Source organism: Lagopus leucura, unplaced genomic scaffold (assembly GCF_019238085.1).
Source record: "Lagopus leucura isolate 7727_CA_CO unplaced genomic scaffold, USGS_WTPT01 Super-Scaffold_100028, whole genome shotgun sequence".
Taxonomy (NCBI): domain Eukaryota; kingdom Metazoa; phylum Chordata; class Aves; order Galliformes; family Phasianidae; genus Lagopus; species Lagopus leucura.
The window spans coordinates 2,952,978-2,972,201 of NW_024962279.1; the positions used below are offsets into that span (position 1 = coordinate 2,952,978).

At 40.7% G+C, this 19,224-nt stretch overlaps 1 protein-coding gene and 1 long non-coding RNA gene across 3 annotated transcripts in view; both read left to right on the plus strand.

Annotated features, from left to right (window-relative positions):
- Nucleotides 1-916: 916 nt before the first annotated feature.
- On the plus strand, nucleotides 917-9,912 carry KBTBD8 (kelch repeat and BTB domain containing 8). 2 transcript variants are annotated; one of them, XM_042880959.1, is made up of 4 exons: nucleotides 917-987; nucleotides 2,925-3,135; nucleotides 3,651-4,765; nucleotides 7,389-9,912. In XM_042880959.1, the coding sequence occupies exons 2-4, from the start codon at nucleotides 2,987-2,989 to the stop codon at nucleotides 7,850-7,852; spliced, it is 1,728 nt and encodes a 575-aa protein (XP_042736893.1). In that variant the 5' UTR covers nucleotides 917-987; nucleotides 2,925-2,986; the 3' UTR covers nucleotides 7,853-9,912. The 2 variants fall into 2 exon arrangements, with proteins under 2 accessions (XP_042736893.1, XP_042736892.1); XM_042880958.1 differs by lacking the exon at nucleotides 917-987 and adding an exon at nucleotides 993-1,074.
- A 6,311-nt stretch (nucleotides 9,913-16,223) lies between these two features.
- LOC122185298 overlaps nucleotides 16,224-19,224 on the plus strand; it is a 4,231-nt gene continuing 1,230 nt past the window's right edge. The window contains exon 1 of the long non-coding RNA XR_006180834.1: nucleotides 16,224-16,371. This is a non-coding gene — a long non-coding RNA (uncharacterized LOC122185298). The remainder of the gene's footprint in view (nucleotides 16,372-19,224) is intronic.

The following is a 19,224-nucleotide window of genomic DNA, read 5'->3' on the forward strand; positions in this document are numbered from 1 at the left end:
ACTATTTTTCCACTATTCCTCTTCCACAGTAAGCTGCTGGTAATGGCTCAGTTATCAAAACTGAAACCAGCGGCCAGTCATGGCCAAACACCAAAAAAAAAAGAAAAAAAAAAGCTAAAAAAAAAAAGCTGGTGACTGTCAGCTGCTTCATCTTTGGGGCAGAAAGGTGCCTTGTGATGTGAAAGGGCGCTGGCAACAAGATGGGGTCTGTCTGCCGGGGTAACCCAGCTGCGTTCTGCGCAGGGCACAGCTGGCTGTGTGCCACGGTCACCATTACAGAAAGACAGAAAAAAACGTGAGTTTGTGCATTCCTCCTAATTAAGAGGCTGGAAAGATCTGGGGCTTGTGACCACAATCCGCCCTGCCCTTGTGGCATCAGGAAGGCAGCAAATACTGTGTTTGCTTTGGGTCGGTTTTTGTTTGTTTGTTTGTTTGTTGCCTGTTTGTTGGTTTTTTTTCCTTGCCATCTTTTGCTTTTACAGCAGGGACCACGGCAGCCGATGCCCCTGCCTGCTGGGTGCCATCTTTGCTCTCCCTTGAGGGCTGGCAATTGCTGCCAGCAGCTGCAGGTCAGTGTGAAAAGGAGAGACACAACACAACGCCTGACAGAGCAGGGACTGGAATCATTATTATACAGAAGGGCCATTTCTGTGCAGTGTCCAAAGGCGAGCAAACTCCCTCCCGGCCGTGCTCCACCCTCACGACCCTGCCTGAGGGCCCCAAAATGGCCGCCCTTCAGTTCCCGCCTCCTCGTTGCTAGGCGACGAACAGAGCCCGGGCCGCCCCCATTCGCTTTCTGCGGACTACAAGTCCCAGCATTCCCCACGCGGCAGAAGCCGTGCTCCTTCCGCCGCCAGCACTACATTACCCAGCAGGCCTCGGTGACGCCCTGCCAATCAGCGTGCTTCTTGTTGGGTGGTGCGGGGAGCGGGGGTAGGCTTCCGCGGGAGCGAGCGAAGAGGAAGCGGCGCGGAGGAAGCGGCGCAGGTGACGTTTCCTCTCGGGCCGCCCTCCCCCTTTCCCCCCCCTCTCCCGCTGCCGGAGCTGGGGCCCCGAGAATGGCAGCGTTAGGAGGTCGGTGCGGTTGGGGAAGGTTGCCGGGGCGTAGGGTGTGGGGGTCGAGCTGGTGGGCCCCGTAAGGCCTGCGGGGTTGGGGTGCGGCGTGGGGGAATGTGGGTTTGGGGGAGTCGGGTTTAAGGGGGTCCCGGTGGGAGGGGCTGGGAGGGATGGGGGGCTGATCTGGAGAGGAGTGTGGTGTGGAAGTGTGTAGAGTGAGCGTGGGGAGTCCTGGGGGGTGCTGGGAAAAACGGGGGTGTGAGTGGGAAGAATATTAGGAGAAAAAGGTGCTTGTTGTGATAGGGAGACGGAGGTGGTGAGTGAGAGTGGCTGCGTGAGACCCGTGAGGTGCATGGTGTTAAGGGTGAAAGAGCGAAGCGTATACGTGGATGTGAGCGTTCCTGGTTGATTCCATCAGTGCTGGAAGCTGCCTTGGTCGCATGTGCTCATTGCCTGGGTGACTGGCAGGGTCAGGGAGGGGCTATTTTGAACCTTTTCAGTGTTAGAATGTAACTCAAACTCCCCTTCAGTGGCAGCTGTATCGCTGCCTTATTGTACATTAAGGTTTGGCCAGGTAGGAAACGTTGGCAACCGTGTACCAAGTATTTCCTTGGAAGTTTATCACTAACTCTACTTCTGAAAGAGGTCTGAGTTCCCCTCTTTCCCTGTGACTGGTTAGTTTTTTTGAATGTTGATGGTTAGTTACTGCAATCAATCCCCCTGTTGAAGATTTTGTCCTTAAATATAGTATTTACTAACTTATTTGGGGGGGAGGAGGGGAGAGGAAAGGTGTTTTGAGGACTTCTAACAGTAGTTTGAAGAGGCACTGACAATATTTGGCCTTAAGCCTACCAGGAAAACGTGTGCCTGACCAGCAGATCCGCGCTGATTTAATTGAGAGTGCTCAAAACTGTGTCTGAGTAAGAGAAACTGTAGCTCCTGTGTGTTGCCATGTGTTAAAATTTCTATCTCCCAGTTGTTGTTCACTGTCCTTTATTCCCCTTTGTGTTGCCCTACATTTCTTGAAGGTTCTCAGTTGCAGTCAGCAGCATCACCTGATTTGCAGCTTTTACCACCTAATGTTTTTCTTTTGAGTTCTCCTTTGTTGTTGTTGCGTAAAAATCTTGTTGCTATTACGAAACAGTTTTTTTGGGGCTTGAGGTATTACTCAATTTTCACTTTGGGATTTACTTGGTTAAGCATATCACGTTACTTAGGAGTGTGTTCTCTTTGCTTGTTTTCACAATGATATGCAAGTACTTTCACACCTGGGAAGTCTTAAGTGGTAATTGCATTTCACCGGTAAATAAAAACATGTAACCAGATATACAGATTTATGTGAATTCGTCTTCTAGGTTTGTTGCTCTATATATTTACTGTAAGGCTGTTTCTTCATTCTCTTACTCTGTTAGTCATCATTTGTGGAAGTCAGTAGCTGGTTCCTGTTTCAGTGTGAAGTTAAGTACATGCATACAGACTTGTGAAATGGTGATTTAGGTTGTGGGCTAGTCCTACTCTTCTGCATTCTTTGTTCTTCCCATTTTAGAGGTCAGTAAACATTATGATGCTTCCTTCCCTCCAACACACCTCCCAAGAGATATCCAGTAGGACATTCATGTAAATACTCTGTATTTTTTCTTAAAGTTAGTAAACTAGGGAAGGAGGGGGGAAAAAAAAAAAGCTCAAACAAACAAATTCAACCCACTCCCATATATCCTTATATATTTACTCACCCTTGGGAATGTTAGACTTGCTGTTAACGGATGATGACAGTAAGGCCATGTGGAGTATTAACTTGCATTAAATATTTGTTCTGCACGTGTGCTTTCTCTTTTTCTGTTTTAAATGGTTTCAATTTTGCTTTGTAGAACCAAGTAAGTTTTCACAAACGGTGAATGGGATTCCTCCTTCAAACACAGTCAGCAGTGGAATGGACCCCTTCCATGCTTGCAGTATTCTTCAACAACTTAAAACCATGTATGATGAAGGACAACTGACAGATATTGTAGTGGAAGTGGATCATGGGAAAACATTCTCCTGTCATAGAAATGTTCTTGCTGCAATCAGTCCTTATTTCAGGTACAGTGGTCTGTTGATCTAGGGATGAGTAAAAGGGGAATTATAAATGATTTTCATTAAATGACCAAAAAAAAGCACACCTTTACTAACATTCCATGTAACTATTGATGTTACAGTGTACCTAGTAAGTATCTTTTTACAGTAACAGTATAGTTAAAGTTAAGTATTCTGTCCTGCTGGAATATGCATATGAATAACATGTTGAAAGTTGAGTGTGATGACTTGAATATGTCAAGAGCTTTGCTTTTAAAATGAATGAACTTTTATATGGAATTAGTGGGATAATTAAGGAAGTAATTCCAAGTTAGCATTTTTGACCTATTAAGTCTGGGACTGATTTTAAGTTTAGGATCCCGAGCAGAACAGTGTAACATCACTGTTAAATGCGTTTGTGCCCATAGAAGGGCAGAGGTGTTGGGATTAGCTGTATTGGGGTTAGCTGTATGGCATAAATTTCTTAGATCTGTAGTTAGAAGGTAATTGCAAATAAACTGCTGAATATTTTTCTTTTGTAGATCTATGTTCACTAGCGGCCTTACAGAGAGTACCCAGAAAGAAGTTCGTATAGTTGGTGTTGAAGCAGAGTCAATGCATTTAGTGTTGAACTATGCATATACCTCCAGAGTAATGCTGACAGAGGCCAACGTTCAAGCTTTGTTCACTGCAGCTAGTATCTTCCAGATCCCTTCCATACAAGACCAGTGTGCTAAATACATGATCAGTCACTTGGACCCACAGAACTCCATTGGGGTGTTTATCTTTGCTGATCACTATGGTCATCAGGAACTCAAAGACAGATCACAAGACTACATTCGTAAAAAGTTTCTGAGTGTCACCAAAGAGCAAGAGTTTCTTCAGTTGAGAAAAGACCAGCTCATAAGTATACTCGACAGTGATGACTTAAATGTAGACAAAGAAGAACATGTTTATGACAGCATTATAAGGTGGTTTGAGCATGAACAAAATAAGAGAGAAGTGCACCTTCCAGAAATATTTGCCAAATGCATCCGTATGCCTCTATTGGAAGAGACATTTTTAGAGAAAATCCCTCCCATGTTTGCACAGGCTATGGCCAAAAGCTGTGTACAAAAGGGACAACATAGTGCCAATGGCTATACACAACGGCTTGGAATGACTGCTTCTGAAATGATCATATGCTTTGATGCTGCCCACAAACACTCAGGAAAGAAGCAAACAGTGCCTTGTTTAGATTCGGTCACAGGGAGAGTGTTTAAACTATGCAAGCCACCAAATGACTTGAGGGAGGTTGGAATTCTTGTATCTCCTGATAATGATATTTATATTGCGGGTGGTTACAGACCAAGCAGCAGTGAGGTCTCCATTGATCACAGAGCAGAGAGTGATTTCTGGATGTACGATCACTCTGGCAATAGGTGGATTCCGAAAGCTCCTTTGTTGCGAGCCAGAATAGGCTGCAAATTGGTTCATTGCTGTGGTAAACTGTATGCAATAGGTGGTCGTGTTTATGAAGGAGATGGGCGAAACTCTCTCAAGTCTGTGGAGTGTTATGACAGCAGAGAGAACTGTTGGACGGCTGTCTGTCCAATGCCGGTAGCAATGGAGTTTCATAGTGCTGTGGAATATAAGGATAACATCTATGTTTTACAGGGTAAGGCGGTTTGACTGGCTTTATGGTGTTTTACTGGAAGTGGGGGTTGTTCAAGCCAACTGTCTCTTAAAAGCACCGTAGAAAGCCCAAGTTTCTGGGACATCTAAAGAATGCCCAGGACAGTAGAATGGGAGAAAAGTTGGGGAGGGCAGTGAGCAAGGAAGAATGAAGTTACTGCTTGAGTTTTTGGGCCCTGGGCATGTGTCACTGAGTTGTATCAAATCCTGCCACAACTGCCGTTTCTGCTAACAATTCAGTATTAAGTTGTACGGTGGAAATTATGTATTACATCTTTATTTGGGTGAAATGCACTAATGTTGAAGAACAGCTGTTGTCATGAAAAAGTATTTTACATTTTATTTAGCTGAACCTGTGAAAATGCCTGGAGTCTCTTAGTGAGTTGTAAAAAAATGAATTAGCCATGGTAGGCCTTCCTTCTGTCCCACCCTGCTTTCTGTTAGTTAGCTTTTTAGCTAACTAAGGAAGGTGCTTGATCTTTTTCTAATTAGCTTGTTTCATTTGGTTGGGAATTACAGTGTGGTCTTTCCATCCCATCTTCCAATAAGTGATCAAGCTTGTTGCATTTTGATGCCTAACTTAATGATTTAAGCACAGTTGTAGTACCAGCAGTGTTTATATCCATATTTGAGAGGTACATCAGAATAATCAATAAGGATTAAAAAAAACCATGTCCTGAATGATTTATTGCCAAGATGCAGATGAAAGTGGTGTGACAGAAAAGATGTTTGCAGTTCGTTTAGACTGGTAATTATATTTTAGGACTCCAAAAAGGATTGTTATGGGAATGGATGAAATCATTTATTCTTCCCTTTCTTACTTTATTTATGTAGCTTACATGAAATGCATAATTTTGTACGTATTTGACCCTGTTGCACTCTAAGCTTAAAAGTGCTGAGGCTGTATATGAGGTTGTAGTAAGACTCCCAAGTGGAAAGGAAGATTGAACAGGGGAGTATCTTAGTTTTATTTTGCTAAGGTCCATTCCTGTGCAAACACTTTCAGAACTTGGGTCCTAGATCTGTAAACTCACTGTAATTTATCAGAAGTCAACCTGACTTCTTGACGTTGCACTCCTGCCACTCAGCAAGGTTGGAGGGCTTCCACAGGACCTATAGATGGTTTTGTTCTTTCATCGTATCTGTATGACATCTGATCCTGTTGTGGCTCTAAATAGTTGTTACTGTTGCTAGTTTTCTCAGTCTGTTGGGTCAGATATCCTCTTTAGATCACTGAAGAGGAGCACTGAGGAGTCTTCAACCTAGAATATGTGTTTGTCCTTTAAATGTTTCTTGCAACCACTATAAAGTAGATAATTTTTAGAGAGACATTACGACTTATAGAATAAGAATGCATCTTGTTTACAGATCTTAGTTTCAATAGTTCTGTGCTTCAGTGGTTTTAATGACAACTCAATGCTTGCATAAATAAACCACGTCATTGCACTAACCAGCAAATTAAATAATCCATGTTGCAGAAAATGAGTAACTTTCCTATTTGTGTGATAGGTGAAAACCTTGACTGAATTGCACTCTAATAGTCTACAATAAGTTAACTATTAATAATTTTTGTAGAGAAAACTCGTAAGTTTGAAGTAGTCAGTAAGGATTAATGAGTCTTAAAATGCCAGCTCGGTTGCAGGCATCAGTCATAGGAGATTACACAATGGAACAAAAGTGAGTAATCAGAAAATGCATTACCTGTAGGACTTAATGTCTTAAGCTGCATTCCATTCTTTTTATTGTATTATGTCTGTATTCTTTGTCACATTTGAAGAGCTTGGTTAGAGTGCAGCCTAGTTAAAATTCTTTAAAATATCCATGTAAAATAGGCATGAAGTTGAATTGTGCTAATATTTGGCAAATTGTAGCCCTTTGTTCCCGGAGCTTCATAAAAGACAAGGTAATCTTTATCCATGTTCTTCTTACCAAGTTTGCAGAGCATGAGCTTTCTGTCATCTGAGCTTCTGCTATCTACAGTCTGCATAAGCTGCTCTGTGCAGTCAACAGAAGAAATACCATATAGTCCAGGCACAAAACTAATGATGAATCACAGCTTCGTGCAAGTATTCACCTGGCATCCTTTGAAACCCAGTCAACCTGTATAACCCAGCCAAGTGATACAAACAGCTTCAGAGTCTGTAGTGCAAGACACATTATTTGCTCGGATTTAACGACTTTCAAGTACTGAATTCTGAGATTTTTTCTGTAGGTTACACTTTATGAAGATAACAGAGAACAGAATAAATACTTTGGATGCTTGAAGGCTGGAATTTGGACAGGCTTTATCCCAAGTTCTTAAGCATGGTTTAAAAGTAGTAAAGAATAGGTGGGAAATATGCATTCCACCACAGTGTTTGTGGTATACTTCAAATTCGGTTTTCTTCAGCTAGGATAGAAACCCAGAGTAGCTTTTGCTTTTGCTGCTAGTATTTCTGTGAGTTTTGAAGAAAGCAGACAATGTTGGATTTTTGTTCTAGGATCAGGGCTTTTAAGAGTTTGTAGACATTAATACGTGGAAGAATATAACTGTAAACTTAATAGCTGCAGAATTGCTGTTATGGAAATAAAGCATAAGTTATGTTTTATTTTTCCTCTCTTTCCAGGGGAATTTTTTCTCTGCTATGATCCTCAGAAGGATTATTGGGGGTTTTTGACTCCAATGACTGTGCCTAGAATCCAAGGCTTGGCAACTGTGTACAATGACTCCATCTACTACATAGCTGGAACCTGTGGAAACCATCAACGTATGTTTACCGTAGAGGCCTATGACATTGAACAAAATAAGTGGACTCGAAAGAAAGACTTCCCGTGTGATCAATCCATTAATCCATACATAAAACTTGTACTCCTCAAAAACAAACTCCACCTGTTTGTCAGAGCTACTCAAGTCACTGTTGAAGAGCACGTTTTCAGAACCAGCAGGAAGAATTCTCTCTATCAGTATGATGAGGTCACTGACCAATGGCAAAAAGTATATGAGACTCCAGATAGGCTCTGGGATTTAGGCCGGCATTTTGAATGTGTAGTTGCTAAGTTGTATCCACAGTGTCTTCAGAAAGTTATTTAATTTTCTTTTTTCAGTAACAGGCCTTAGTGATTTCAGTGGTGATCCGATGCTAGAGAAAACGTCTTAAAACAAAGAAATTGTCAGTATTTATTGTAAGCTGAAACAGACAGGTTTGTGTTTGTTTTTTTTTTATGTGGGGATGGGTGCTCTTTAAAGGTTGCAGTCTGTGAAGGGTATTACTGGTTCAGTTTCATATTTACTGATATTTTCCTGGGAAATGAGAAGGAGGTTACGAAGTGCAATTATCAGCATTTTTTTTTCTGGTGAACACTTAATCATGTCATACTCGAAGACGTATTTGTGGTAAGAGCAAGTTAAGTGGAAGAGTCAGGATAACTATGCACTACAGTGAAAGAAAATCTAGCATTAATAGCTAAGGATGTCCAAGCTGTTTTGGAGTGACTTTTCATTTTTTCTTTTTTTTTTTTTTTTTTAAATACGGGTAAAATTTGAGGCAATATCACTAAGTTGTTTGGTTTTTTTTTTTGGCTTTTTTTTCATTTGAAATTAAAATTGCATAGAGGAATGATAGATCCTGATTCATAATGATCTTTTTTTTTTTGTACTGTTTTTGAAGTCTGCAAAGATGTTTTGTGTTGTTGTTTGTGCACTACAGTTTGGGAGGACAAACTCAAGTCAGAATTGGAACACGGAGTACCTTTGCCTGGAAGGAGGCCTGTTCAGATTGCTGTGCCACTTCTTGTCCATGGATTTTTGTTGAAATTTGAGCTTAAAAGATATGGAAAACAAATCCCAACACCTATTTACTGCCGTTTAGGTGTAGTGCTGTAAAAAATATTTATAACACTGCTTTAAAACTTTTTTTCATCCCATAAAGGGCTTTAATCCAAAAGTTGATGGTGCTAGTACATTTTTAATACTTGTTTGTCTGAAATGGGCTAATGTTACGCTGCTGTTTAAGACAGCCTGTTAGTTTTCATTGAGTGTCTGTTTCCAGGCCCTGTTCTGTCATTATATTGTCTTTTCTAACATAACATTTTTACTGTAGTGATATTCTTGCACAGGATGGTGACAGGATATGGCCTTAATATTGACTTTTTTTTTGTGGAGTGTTCATTTTGTCTCCACTAAAGTACAGTGCTGTGTGCAGTGTTAGCATGTGCTCCAGTAACTTTAAAATGTGTGGCTTAACTTGACAAGTTATATTTTTTCTCCCTGTGATTGAGCCCTCAAATACTTTGTTTCATTCTGATCTATAATGTGAAAATTTTGCACTACTGAGCTGTCTTCGTTATTCAGTGTATTAAAGCAAAATTGATAACAAGTGTCCATGGCTTAAATAATATTAGATGCTAATCTAGAATAGGAATCCAATGTATTGCAACACTTTTCTCTATGTATTAAACATGTAGCTTACTTTTCCAGAAGTAAAAAAAATTTCCAAGTTCAGCCTCTACTTCAATAGTGGAAACTTGACATGAAAGGGAAAAGAGGAATCCTAAAAACCTTAGCAGCTGTAACTTGCCACGTTTGGTTTGCTGCAGGTCTAGTTTTTCCGGAGCAACAGGTGTGAGCTATCTTACTCTTTCCTATTTCTCAAATCTACTGAAGGAATAAACCAACTAACTTGAAATGGCAGTGGCCATTACTGGCTCTAAGTTCTTACTGTTATCTGGCTTAACAGCTGATATTTCAGTAAGCCAAATAGTGACCTCACTAATGTTTATCCCCCTGGCATGGCTGAGGATTTGGATAATGTTCACTCGCCATGTGGTCTTTATGTTCCCAAATGAAATCTTTCTGATTTACAGATACCGGCCTGGATCTATTTCTCAATTCTTGCACAAAATGTTAAAAAGACAAAAACAAAACTGTGAAATGAAAAGGAAAAAAAAAAAAAAGCCTCTTTGCATTACATACCTCATCTTCAGAGATTTACCAAACTGCTTCTTTCAGATGCAAGCGCCGGATTTTTTTTTTCTGAAGTAAAGCTGATGCTTGCTAAGACTGCATTTTACAACAGTGTTGAGGCGTGTTGTTTCTTTGTTTAGTTTTCTTCTGGATACTGTTTTATATATATCCATAGCCAAGAGTAAGAGCTTTCTTTTTAGTACAACTAATTTCATTTTTAAAGTTATCCTTAGTCCTTGGCTCTCTTTGCGCTGTTGTAGGCCTCTAGCTGCAAGCTTTCTGAAGCACCCTCCCTAACAGTGTTGCATTTGTGTGTAAAACCATTCTTTTGCAAAGTGTTATATAACTTTCCTTTTTTTTTTTTTTTTTAAGCTTGGTTGAATATTTACGAGACTTCTTGCTGCTTTTTGACAATCTTCTATATTTATTTAGTAGAAAAAATTTCAATATATTACTTGAAACTATGAAATAGAATTGAGTTAGCGATTGACTGGTCATGTGATGTATAGAAGTACAATATGCTGTGGTTAATTCTGCAGTAGGTTTGTTAATTTTGTTTATCTGCACTAAAGTACGAAGATCTCCATTCTGTTTAACCATTCAAACTGAGGGTGTGATCCAAGCCTGTAATGTGTTTCAAAGCTGAACCCTGGAACTTGCTGTGGGAGTAGAATATACGGAATCTTTTGCATGAGGAGTTTGTTGAGATGGTAATATAGCTGTGAGACTTTGCCAATTCTTAAATGCTTCTCCATTTTGCTGAAAGTCAGATTCCTGGTGAAGTTTTTGCTTTAGAGTCGAGCTTAAGTAACCTTGCACAGCACAGGAAAAAATAATTGCACCAAAGGTACTGCGAAAATTTAAACAGTAACCTGTATGTTTTCTCCCCATTTAGTAACTTTTTCTGCATTCATTTGTTCCCTTTTATGAAATTAATTTCTTGTAAGGATTTACAGAGGGGTAAATCTTTTCCAAAATTACTGATTACTTTAGAAGGAAGTGTTTTGTAATTTCTGCTTGATTCTTCCAGTAAAATTTAGGATAACAAAAGCAATTGTGGTGCACCAAACATGCAGTGTTTGTATGTTCTACAAGAAAATGATGAGCTCCCTGTTTGTAAAGCTGTTTAGAAATGGCACCCAACATTCAGTGCTCAGGTATGTTAGTAAGAAGTACTGTAGTCCTATGAGGGCAAATGTGTGGATTTTTAAACATTTTGCCATAATTGCACAATTTTGCATTTTTACTTAATGTCATGTTATGTTTCTTAAAATAAACCTATTGTTGAAATACAATTGAGGGCAACTGCTTTTGTGATAAATACATTGCATGAGTTTTGGTGATTTCTGAAAATTGACCCTCTGATATCATCTTCACGGTTATTAATTTTTTTTTCTATTTATTGTGGCATTACAGGAGCTGAGTCACATCTCTAAGGCAGCTCCAGACCACTGCTTGGGGTGGAAGGTGCTTTGTTCTTTGTCTCATTCTTTGTGGCTAACTTCCCATTTGCTTGTATAGGTGCCAGTATTTTACCCCTTCGCTCTTTGAAGGTGGGGACCTGCTGCTGATACTCCTGCTGAGATGTTAAGGAGTCTGTATATTGACAAACCCTAAAATATCACTTTATGAATTTCCCATTGTCCTTGCTGAGTAGAGAAGTTACTTCCCTGTGCACAGGCCACCATGCTGATGTTCAGGCTGTGAGCTACTCGGTGCAGCGCACACCCTTCTGAAGAACGTTGCACAATGATCCTAAATCATCCTGGGTGAGTTTGAAATGATTGATCCTGATTGCAGTACAGAACTGTACACTTCCTTTTGTCAGACTAAAGACCAATTTCTGTTAAAAATTGAATTTTCCTCTTGAAAAACCAGCACAAAAAGTGATAGAGCCAGCGTGGAGGAGATGGGCTTGCTGTTTTACTTTGTTTTTTAAAGTGAGCTGAATAAATCAGCACTGCATGCTCAACTGCATGCACTCTTTGCTTGCTTTTCCCTCCAGGGACTTGGCCTGGACACAGACATGCCTAACTAGATTTGGCTATACTTTCACCTTTCTCTGGAGTTTGCTAATTAAATGGTGACTGAGAGTTCTATAACTGATGGAATTCACAGTTGTAGTTACCCAATACTCAAACAGTGAAAGCATCCTACCCTCAGTTTTCCTGTCTGCTGTCTTGTTTGGTTGGAGCACCTCTCTTCTTCAGGAAGACTTCAGGAACTTGCAGGAAAAGATTATCTAGTGCTAGACTGTGGTTTAGCAATGTGTTAGTGTGTAATAAACTGTTGGGACTTAAGTTAAAGAGCCGAAGCTGAGGAAAGTGGGGGGAAAAGACCTCCCTCTGTAGTCCATGGGGGAAAAATGTATATCACTGAAATAATGAGACTGCAAGGAAAGGATAGCCAAACTGCACCTTGGAACAAGTTGATTCAGGGTCTGTAGCTGGGACAACAAAGCTAAAACTGCAGAAGCTTGCTGGAATTACCCCAACTTTTTCTGGCTGGTGGAGAAAAAAAAAAAGGAAACAACTGAGCAGTAGTAGCAGAAGCCTTGTGGAGTGTCTCACTCTTCAGATAAATGTGAATGGTTCTTATGCTCTGTTCAGGGCTACTTCAAAAACATGTCTGTGAGCAAGTAGTAGCTGATACCTGGTTTATAAAACGTTTATGGAGATGTCTGTGAACTTCCAGCCAACTCATAACAATCATATCTGGAAGGCACTCCTGGTTTGTCATGGCTGGGGAGAGGCATGTTATTTTGGAAGTATCTGCTGGAGGAATGTTTACACCCTAATAAACCAAACAGGTGTTTCTTAAATAATCTATCAGGTTTACTCCATGGCAATCCACCCACTGGTTCTTCGTTGCCCCTGAGCCTTCAGTTCAGCCCCTCGAAGCACATTAGTGTATGCTGCTCAGGGTCATATCTGGCAGTAGGACACTTGTGCAGGCAATATACAGAGAAATACACACCCAGGCGTTGCTCTTCCTTATCTCTTGGCAACACGTACTCCTCTCTGCCTTTGCAAAGGGGATGAGTTAAGCTAAACAGAGCTTGAGTTCTGTTTTCTTAACATCTGGTTAAGGTCACATGAGCCTTGCTACTGATCTACTTGTTTCTGAACTTTACATAAATCATAATGGAAATAAGAGGAAGGTATCTATTAACTTTAGCTAACTTTAGGTCATCAGGGTGCTGTTTAACATATTATTTCAAGAGCAGGAAAGCTAACAAACTGTTCACAGTGCAGTTTTCCATAGTGGATTTTCTTAAGCACAGTTGTCAGCTTTCCCTTCTCCTGAGATAACAATGGGACCTCAGTCCTCCTTAGCCACCTCATTTCACATATGCCCTATTACTTCTTTAAAAGACTGCAATCCCATACATTTAACCTGGTACCCCCTTAGAAGATGAGATTTGTGTGGTAGGAAACACTGGGAGTGATTGAGCAGTGGTACTAAACCCCATGTGCATTTTGCTATGAAATAATGCTTCAAATCTTCACTTGGAGAATGCTTGGCTGTGCTGCAGCAGGCAGCTCTGTACAGATGGCTCACTGCTGCTCCTTCTCACTTAGCCTGGCCCTACAGCAGGGAATGGCAGAGGAGGCTGCGTGCCCTGGCAGATTCGCTTACTGACTCTGAAGTGTGTAGTCTGACCTGTTAGAAGACAGTACGTGCTTATTTAGATCTTGAAGTGTCACTGAGTACCAGCAATGATAACATATCTGTAAAACATCAACGAAAATAGTACCAAATAAACCCACTTAAGGGAATGCTTTCTGTGCTCCATTGCCTTAGCCCTGCACGTGATCTGTAGCTCTGTTTCTGGCACAGAAGCTGATGAGGGGCTGTCTGAATGTGAGAAGTGTGAATGGACTGCTTAGTCTGTTTTGATTCTCTTTCAGTGCTGAAGGAGTAGTATTTGATCATCTGTAATTACCTCGATTGCAGACTAATTACTAAAACTGGGGTTTGTAATGAATGAATGTAGTTGCATAAAAATACTTGCAGGTAAGTTTTGTAGTATGCTCTTTTAGTTTGATTCTGATCATATTCCTTCAGTTACTCTGAGAAATAGGTTCAGGGCAGGAATATTTAGTGAATGTCAATTTAGCTTTCTTCCACAACCAATAAATAAAGTGAAACACTTTATTTGCAGAGCAAATACAATTTTCCTTTGTGTTTTTGTTATTTCAACAAAAGAAATACATATCTGCTATGTTTTGATTAAAAGAAAAAAAAACCAAAAACTAATGCGTGGAGAGCAAATGATAAAAGAACTATCTAATCATTCAAACTTCAGTTTGTCATAGGTATATGAAGCATGAGAGTTGCTGCTATTCTTATCTGTCTGAACTGCTAAGGCAACTGACCAAAACTCATTTTGAGAAGCAGTTTGAATACTTTGAGTTGCTGTTGTATCTGCAGAGCATGCTAATAGTCACAGCCCAGTAACTACCTGCAGAAAGTCTTTGCAGTTCAGACACTTGCTATTTTCTTTAAAAGAACATCCATGTTGAGAGCCCACTTCCTCGGGTATCCCACAAATGAGAGCGGGTGGTGTTTGTCAGATGGGTTGTTAGAAATTGCATATTAAATGTGGTTTATAAAGGGTGCTTATGACAATAGCAAGTTCCCGATGTTGCAGTGTAACTGCTTTGAAGACTCAAATGCAGTTATTAATAGAGAATGATATGGATGGGAAAGCCCTTGCCATTCAACCAGCCCTGAGATGCAATTGCAATGCTGCAACACAGCGTGGGGCACTTCCTTGGAAATGAATGGAAATGAATTTATCTCTGTGGATACGTGACAACCTTTGACACACGGTCAATGTGATGTGAAACTGGAAGGTTTCAGTGCAAGTGGACTCAGACCTCTACTTCTGGATCTTGTGGAATAACTTGATTATCTGCTGTGACCAATATGCTGTTCTTTTTCATCAGATCGAACCTTAGAATGTGATTAAGTACTGGGGTGAAAAGGGAGAATGTAATTTAATGTAGGCAAACTCATGGTTTGATACAGATGGTAAAGCACCATTCTAAGAGTGGGTTGGAGCCAGGGGAGCTATTGAGCTAGTATCTGCAGGGAGAGGAGAAAATGCTTTTCTGGAAGAAAGGTTTGAACTGTAGAAGCTACTTTGTTCTAAAAATCAAAAGGATTTTCGCCATCTGTAATGCCATGAAGTTTTTATGATAATTTTGTTCCTGAAGTTCTGATGCTGAAAGAAAGTATTCTTGTGAACTCGGGCTGGTGTGACTGCAGTTTCTTTAGCTGGCAGCTTCTAATGGTAGAACGGAGGACCACGTGCATCTGGATCAGTCTGTAACAAATCCTCATAGCAGAATGACAGTGTTGTTTATGCCTTCTGGAACACAGAAAAACATCAGATCTGCTTGTATTTCTTGTGGAGAATGCTGTGAAACCTTTTAAGAAAGGTAATAAATGACTAAATGGTAGAAGCCTTTCTTATGAATGCCAGCAGAGATCTATAGAACAGTTTTATGTGTCCTTAAAGGGAAGCAGCTTTTGCTGGGCAATCCTGAACAACATGGATGGTGCATGTGGCTGTGAGGCAGGAAGCAGGAGCTCCAGCTTATGCTGACTTGCAAAGTCAGATCGAGTGAATCACTTTTCTCTTTGTTTACCTTTCTGTTGGCTTTTCCACTCAGACTGGTTGAGAACGTTACACAGGCCTGCCTACGGTCAGATTTTTTCCTGTTTTTTCTTGTGCAGTGCTTGGATTATAAACCTGGCGGGGGAATGTTTTAAATCCCCCAAATGGGGATTTGCAGCATAAGTCTTACGGAAACATTCCTGCTGAAATTGGGTTATGTAAACCTCTGCATGGTGCGTGCTCGCATTGTGGACGTTCCTCTTTCCCTCATCCAATTCCACAGCTCAGATACTGGCAACAAATTCAGGAACTTTCTGTATCCCCTCCCATCAGTCCAGGGTGAAATTCTGCCCCTTGTTAAGGGTCACTGTGGCCTATGAATCCCTTCCTTTGTTCTCGAATGATCAAAATAAGTCTGACGCAGGATTTTAGGTGACCTGGGGGTCATGGAAGGGAATTTCTGCCAGAAGGTTAAGATTGCCATAGCAAGACTGGCAAAAGAGGGGTGTGCTCTGTGCAGATTGCCTAGAGGAGAGCAGGAGCAGAGCCTGCAGAAACTTGTCCTACAGAAAGAATAAGTTAATATGTACTGGGGGAGTGGGAGGAAGGAGAAAGGATCTCTAACAAATAATTTATTAACATCCACAGAGGTCTGGGGCTCAAAATGCTGCACATGGGGAGTTTGCCCTGAACTTGCCCCTGGTGGGCTAAGAGCCATCAACTGTTTGTGAAGGGTTAGTTGATGTGGGATGCTGTTAGTGCTGGATGTGAGCAGAGGGTGCTGTGAATTACAGACAAGTCTTGGATTCGAGGATAGAACCTCTGATCTCAACCTTTGATCTGAGCTGAACCTGGGGCGGGGGAAGAGTTCAGCATTTGGCTTAAAAAGCTGAGTGGGTCACTGCCAGGGGAACCCACAGCTGGAACCCCAAAGGAAGGGGAGCCTGAAGGGTAGCTGTATCTGCTGAGGGGAGAGCCGTCGAGAAGGGAGCTTGGCCTCAGGGAGCCCCTGGACCACCAGGTGAAGTCACGTTGGGCTTGGGTTTGATTTGTCATGGTGCTCTCACTTTATATAATAATAGTAATGTTACAGTCCAAGAATATTCTGAAGCTGATTTGGCTTACAGAAATGGAGGACTGAGATTGTGCATCTGGTTCTAAAAGGGAAAAGCTTGATAAATCAAGGAGTCTAACTAGCAGTGTCATCTGGATTAAGCTCTTAGTGGCCTTAGGATTGTGCAAGAAACCTGGAATTTCTTTGACTAGAAGTTTTTTATTGTAGGTTCAGCCAGTTTTCTAAATAGAAGGGAGGAATAGCGGATAAAGAAGATTCAGATGTTTTAGTATTAAAGCAGGAAGCCTATGGGGAATGGTAGATGGAAAAATGGGAAGTCCAGACATATAGAACCACAAAAGGAAATAAAAATGAAATGAGGGCTCTACAGTGAATTTGAGTTATATTGTGGTTATGTAGTGACAAATCTCAGAATTTTCCTTTGCTACACTAAAAGTTAGAAAAAGGTGGGGGGGAGGGAGATTCTGTACTCTTTGGATAAAGCAAGGATAAAATCCCTTGATGATGAGGTGAGAAGGGATGATCTGCAAGAGGACACAAATTAAATTCCACACACAGACTGGAGGACAGCAAAAATATGCAATACCCCTTCTTTTAAATGTGACCTGGACAACTGCAGGTCTGTGATTCAATTCATTAGCGTGGGAGGACTTGAATGATATTGAGGGGAAAAACCATGAGTGGTCCTGGAGGTAAATAAGCATTGGCATATGAAAGAAGGGCTTCCCAGATGGCATCAGCAGTTTAGAGAACAGTTATTGAGAAAGGAGAATCAAAATGTGAAAGATTTCCTTTAAGTGGGTATTACAGAAGGAGCTGCTGTGTTGCTGAATGGAAATACAGAGCAAACCTGTAACAGATGGGGAATGGTGTAGGGAAACATTAAGGTGACAGAGACATAACTACTTTTAGTAGTGTGTGTTAGTATTAGTTTAGAATGGTGGTGGGTGCAATGGAATGGGAAATGCCAAGTGAGGGAGAGGTCCTGCACTGTCCTTAGTGCTGATATCCCAAGAAACCAATGGGCTGCCACAGGAGAAAGGGGAGGATGTATGTGTGTCACATTGCTGACTCCTAATTCTGAGGCTATTAAGCCTTGTTCAAGCAATCATTAAAGCTGTACTTATTCCAAGTTAGCCTCTGGAAGCCTTGTTTGACCATAAAAAAAAAAAAACAAAAAAAAAAAAAAAAAAAAAAAAAAAAAAAAAAAAAAAAAAAAAAAAAAAAAAACCACCAAAAAAACTATTGTGATTTTTATCTATATTTTCAGCATCCACCACATTTTCACTTACCTTCAGTTCCTCTCTGTTTTTCAGCATTATGTGAAAGTTAGACTTAATGTCAAAAAGCTGGACAATGAAGCTTATACCACCATCTGACTTCATTCAAATGTCTTCTCAATAAATCTCCCATTAAACAGAAAACGAAATGAAATGAACAAATATATTCACAGCATTTGGACTTTAAAGGTGGTGTGCAATTAGTCACGGTTTTACAACTAGAATGAATTGGTTGTAATAAAAAATAACCTTTCCTGTTAATCCCTGAAAATATATTTGAAGTTCAGGCTCAACCTTTTCTAAAGACATCCAAAAAAAAAAAAAAAATTGGATTTGAGGGGTCTGAGAATTTTTGCATAGCCTGAACTTTGGGTAAACTGTGAATATATGAATATCAATTATGATAATAAATAAGGAATGTGTCCTCCCTATGCTCACCCTTTAATTTGATTTTGCCTAATGTCAGAGCCTCTAGGATATGTCAATGTTTTTTTGGAAACTTGGTGTTCTCGACAATATTTGAATGGCTTAAATTGGGTAGTGTAAATGTAAGTGGAAGTAACAGGGCAATAAAACGTGTATTTGGTAAGTAATAAAACCTCTTAAATTTCTTGTCAATGGATGATCATTCCAACATCACCACTATTAAGGCTAATTTCCTAAAATTCTATCCTGCAGTAATCAAAATTCCTTTGAAAAGTCTGCACGGTGCTTTTTGTTCCCTTGGAAAAACTTCAATAATAGGAAAAAAATAGATTCTGTCAGAGTAAGCTCTTCCATGTGTTCTGTATCTCTGTCATGGAAAAAATAATGTTCCACCAATTTCTATCCGATTGCTTAATTACCTGATGTCAGAATAGGAGAAACTTTGCAGGTGTTGTTGTCTTTGCTACTGAAATTCTGGCATGGTGTCATAGAGTAATGGGACATTATTACTTATTTGTTGTTAATTTTTGAGGCTACCTAGTTGATCTTAATTTGATAGACCAACGAAACCTAAGCAAACCCAACAGCTCACAAACCAGGTAGTTCTTCAGGACTGGATTTGGTAAATATTGGGGTTTGGGGCTAATGTGTCCTCTAGTTACATCTAAGTTTTGCTCACCTGCTTTGGACTGGCCTGAGGGGATTTATTTCGTGTTAGAAGAGAGCTGAGCAGTTAAGTGTGCATTTGCTGGTGGCTCTCCACAGTATCCATGTGAAGAGTGCAGCAGCACTTGGGCCTTTCGAAGAGTGCTTAGAAGTGAGGAAGCAGACAAGCAAGGGAATTTGAAGGGCAATTAGCCAAGGACTTCTTGTTCCATGCTTTCATCTTCCAGTGAGAGTTCAGGGTAATAATCAGTGAGTCCACTTGTGGCTTCTGATGGAGCCAAGTTTGTAGTCCACGAGTGCAACCCCTGATGCTGTTGGAGGGGGCCTGAACACATGTCCTTCTGCCATCGGTGCCCGCAGTGCTGAGTGAGGAGGGTGAGACCAGGACTGATGTGTGCCCACCCCTCTCCAGCAAAACCTCTTACTG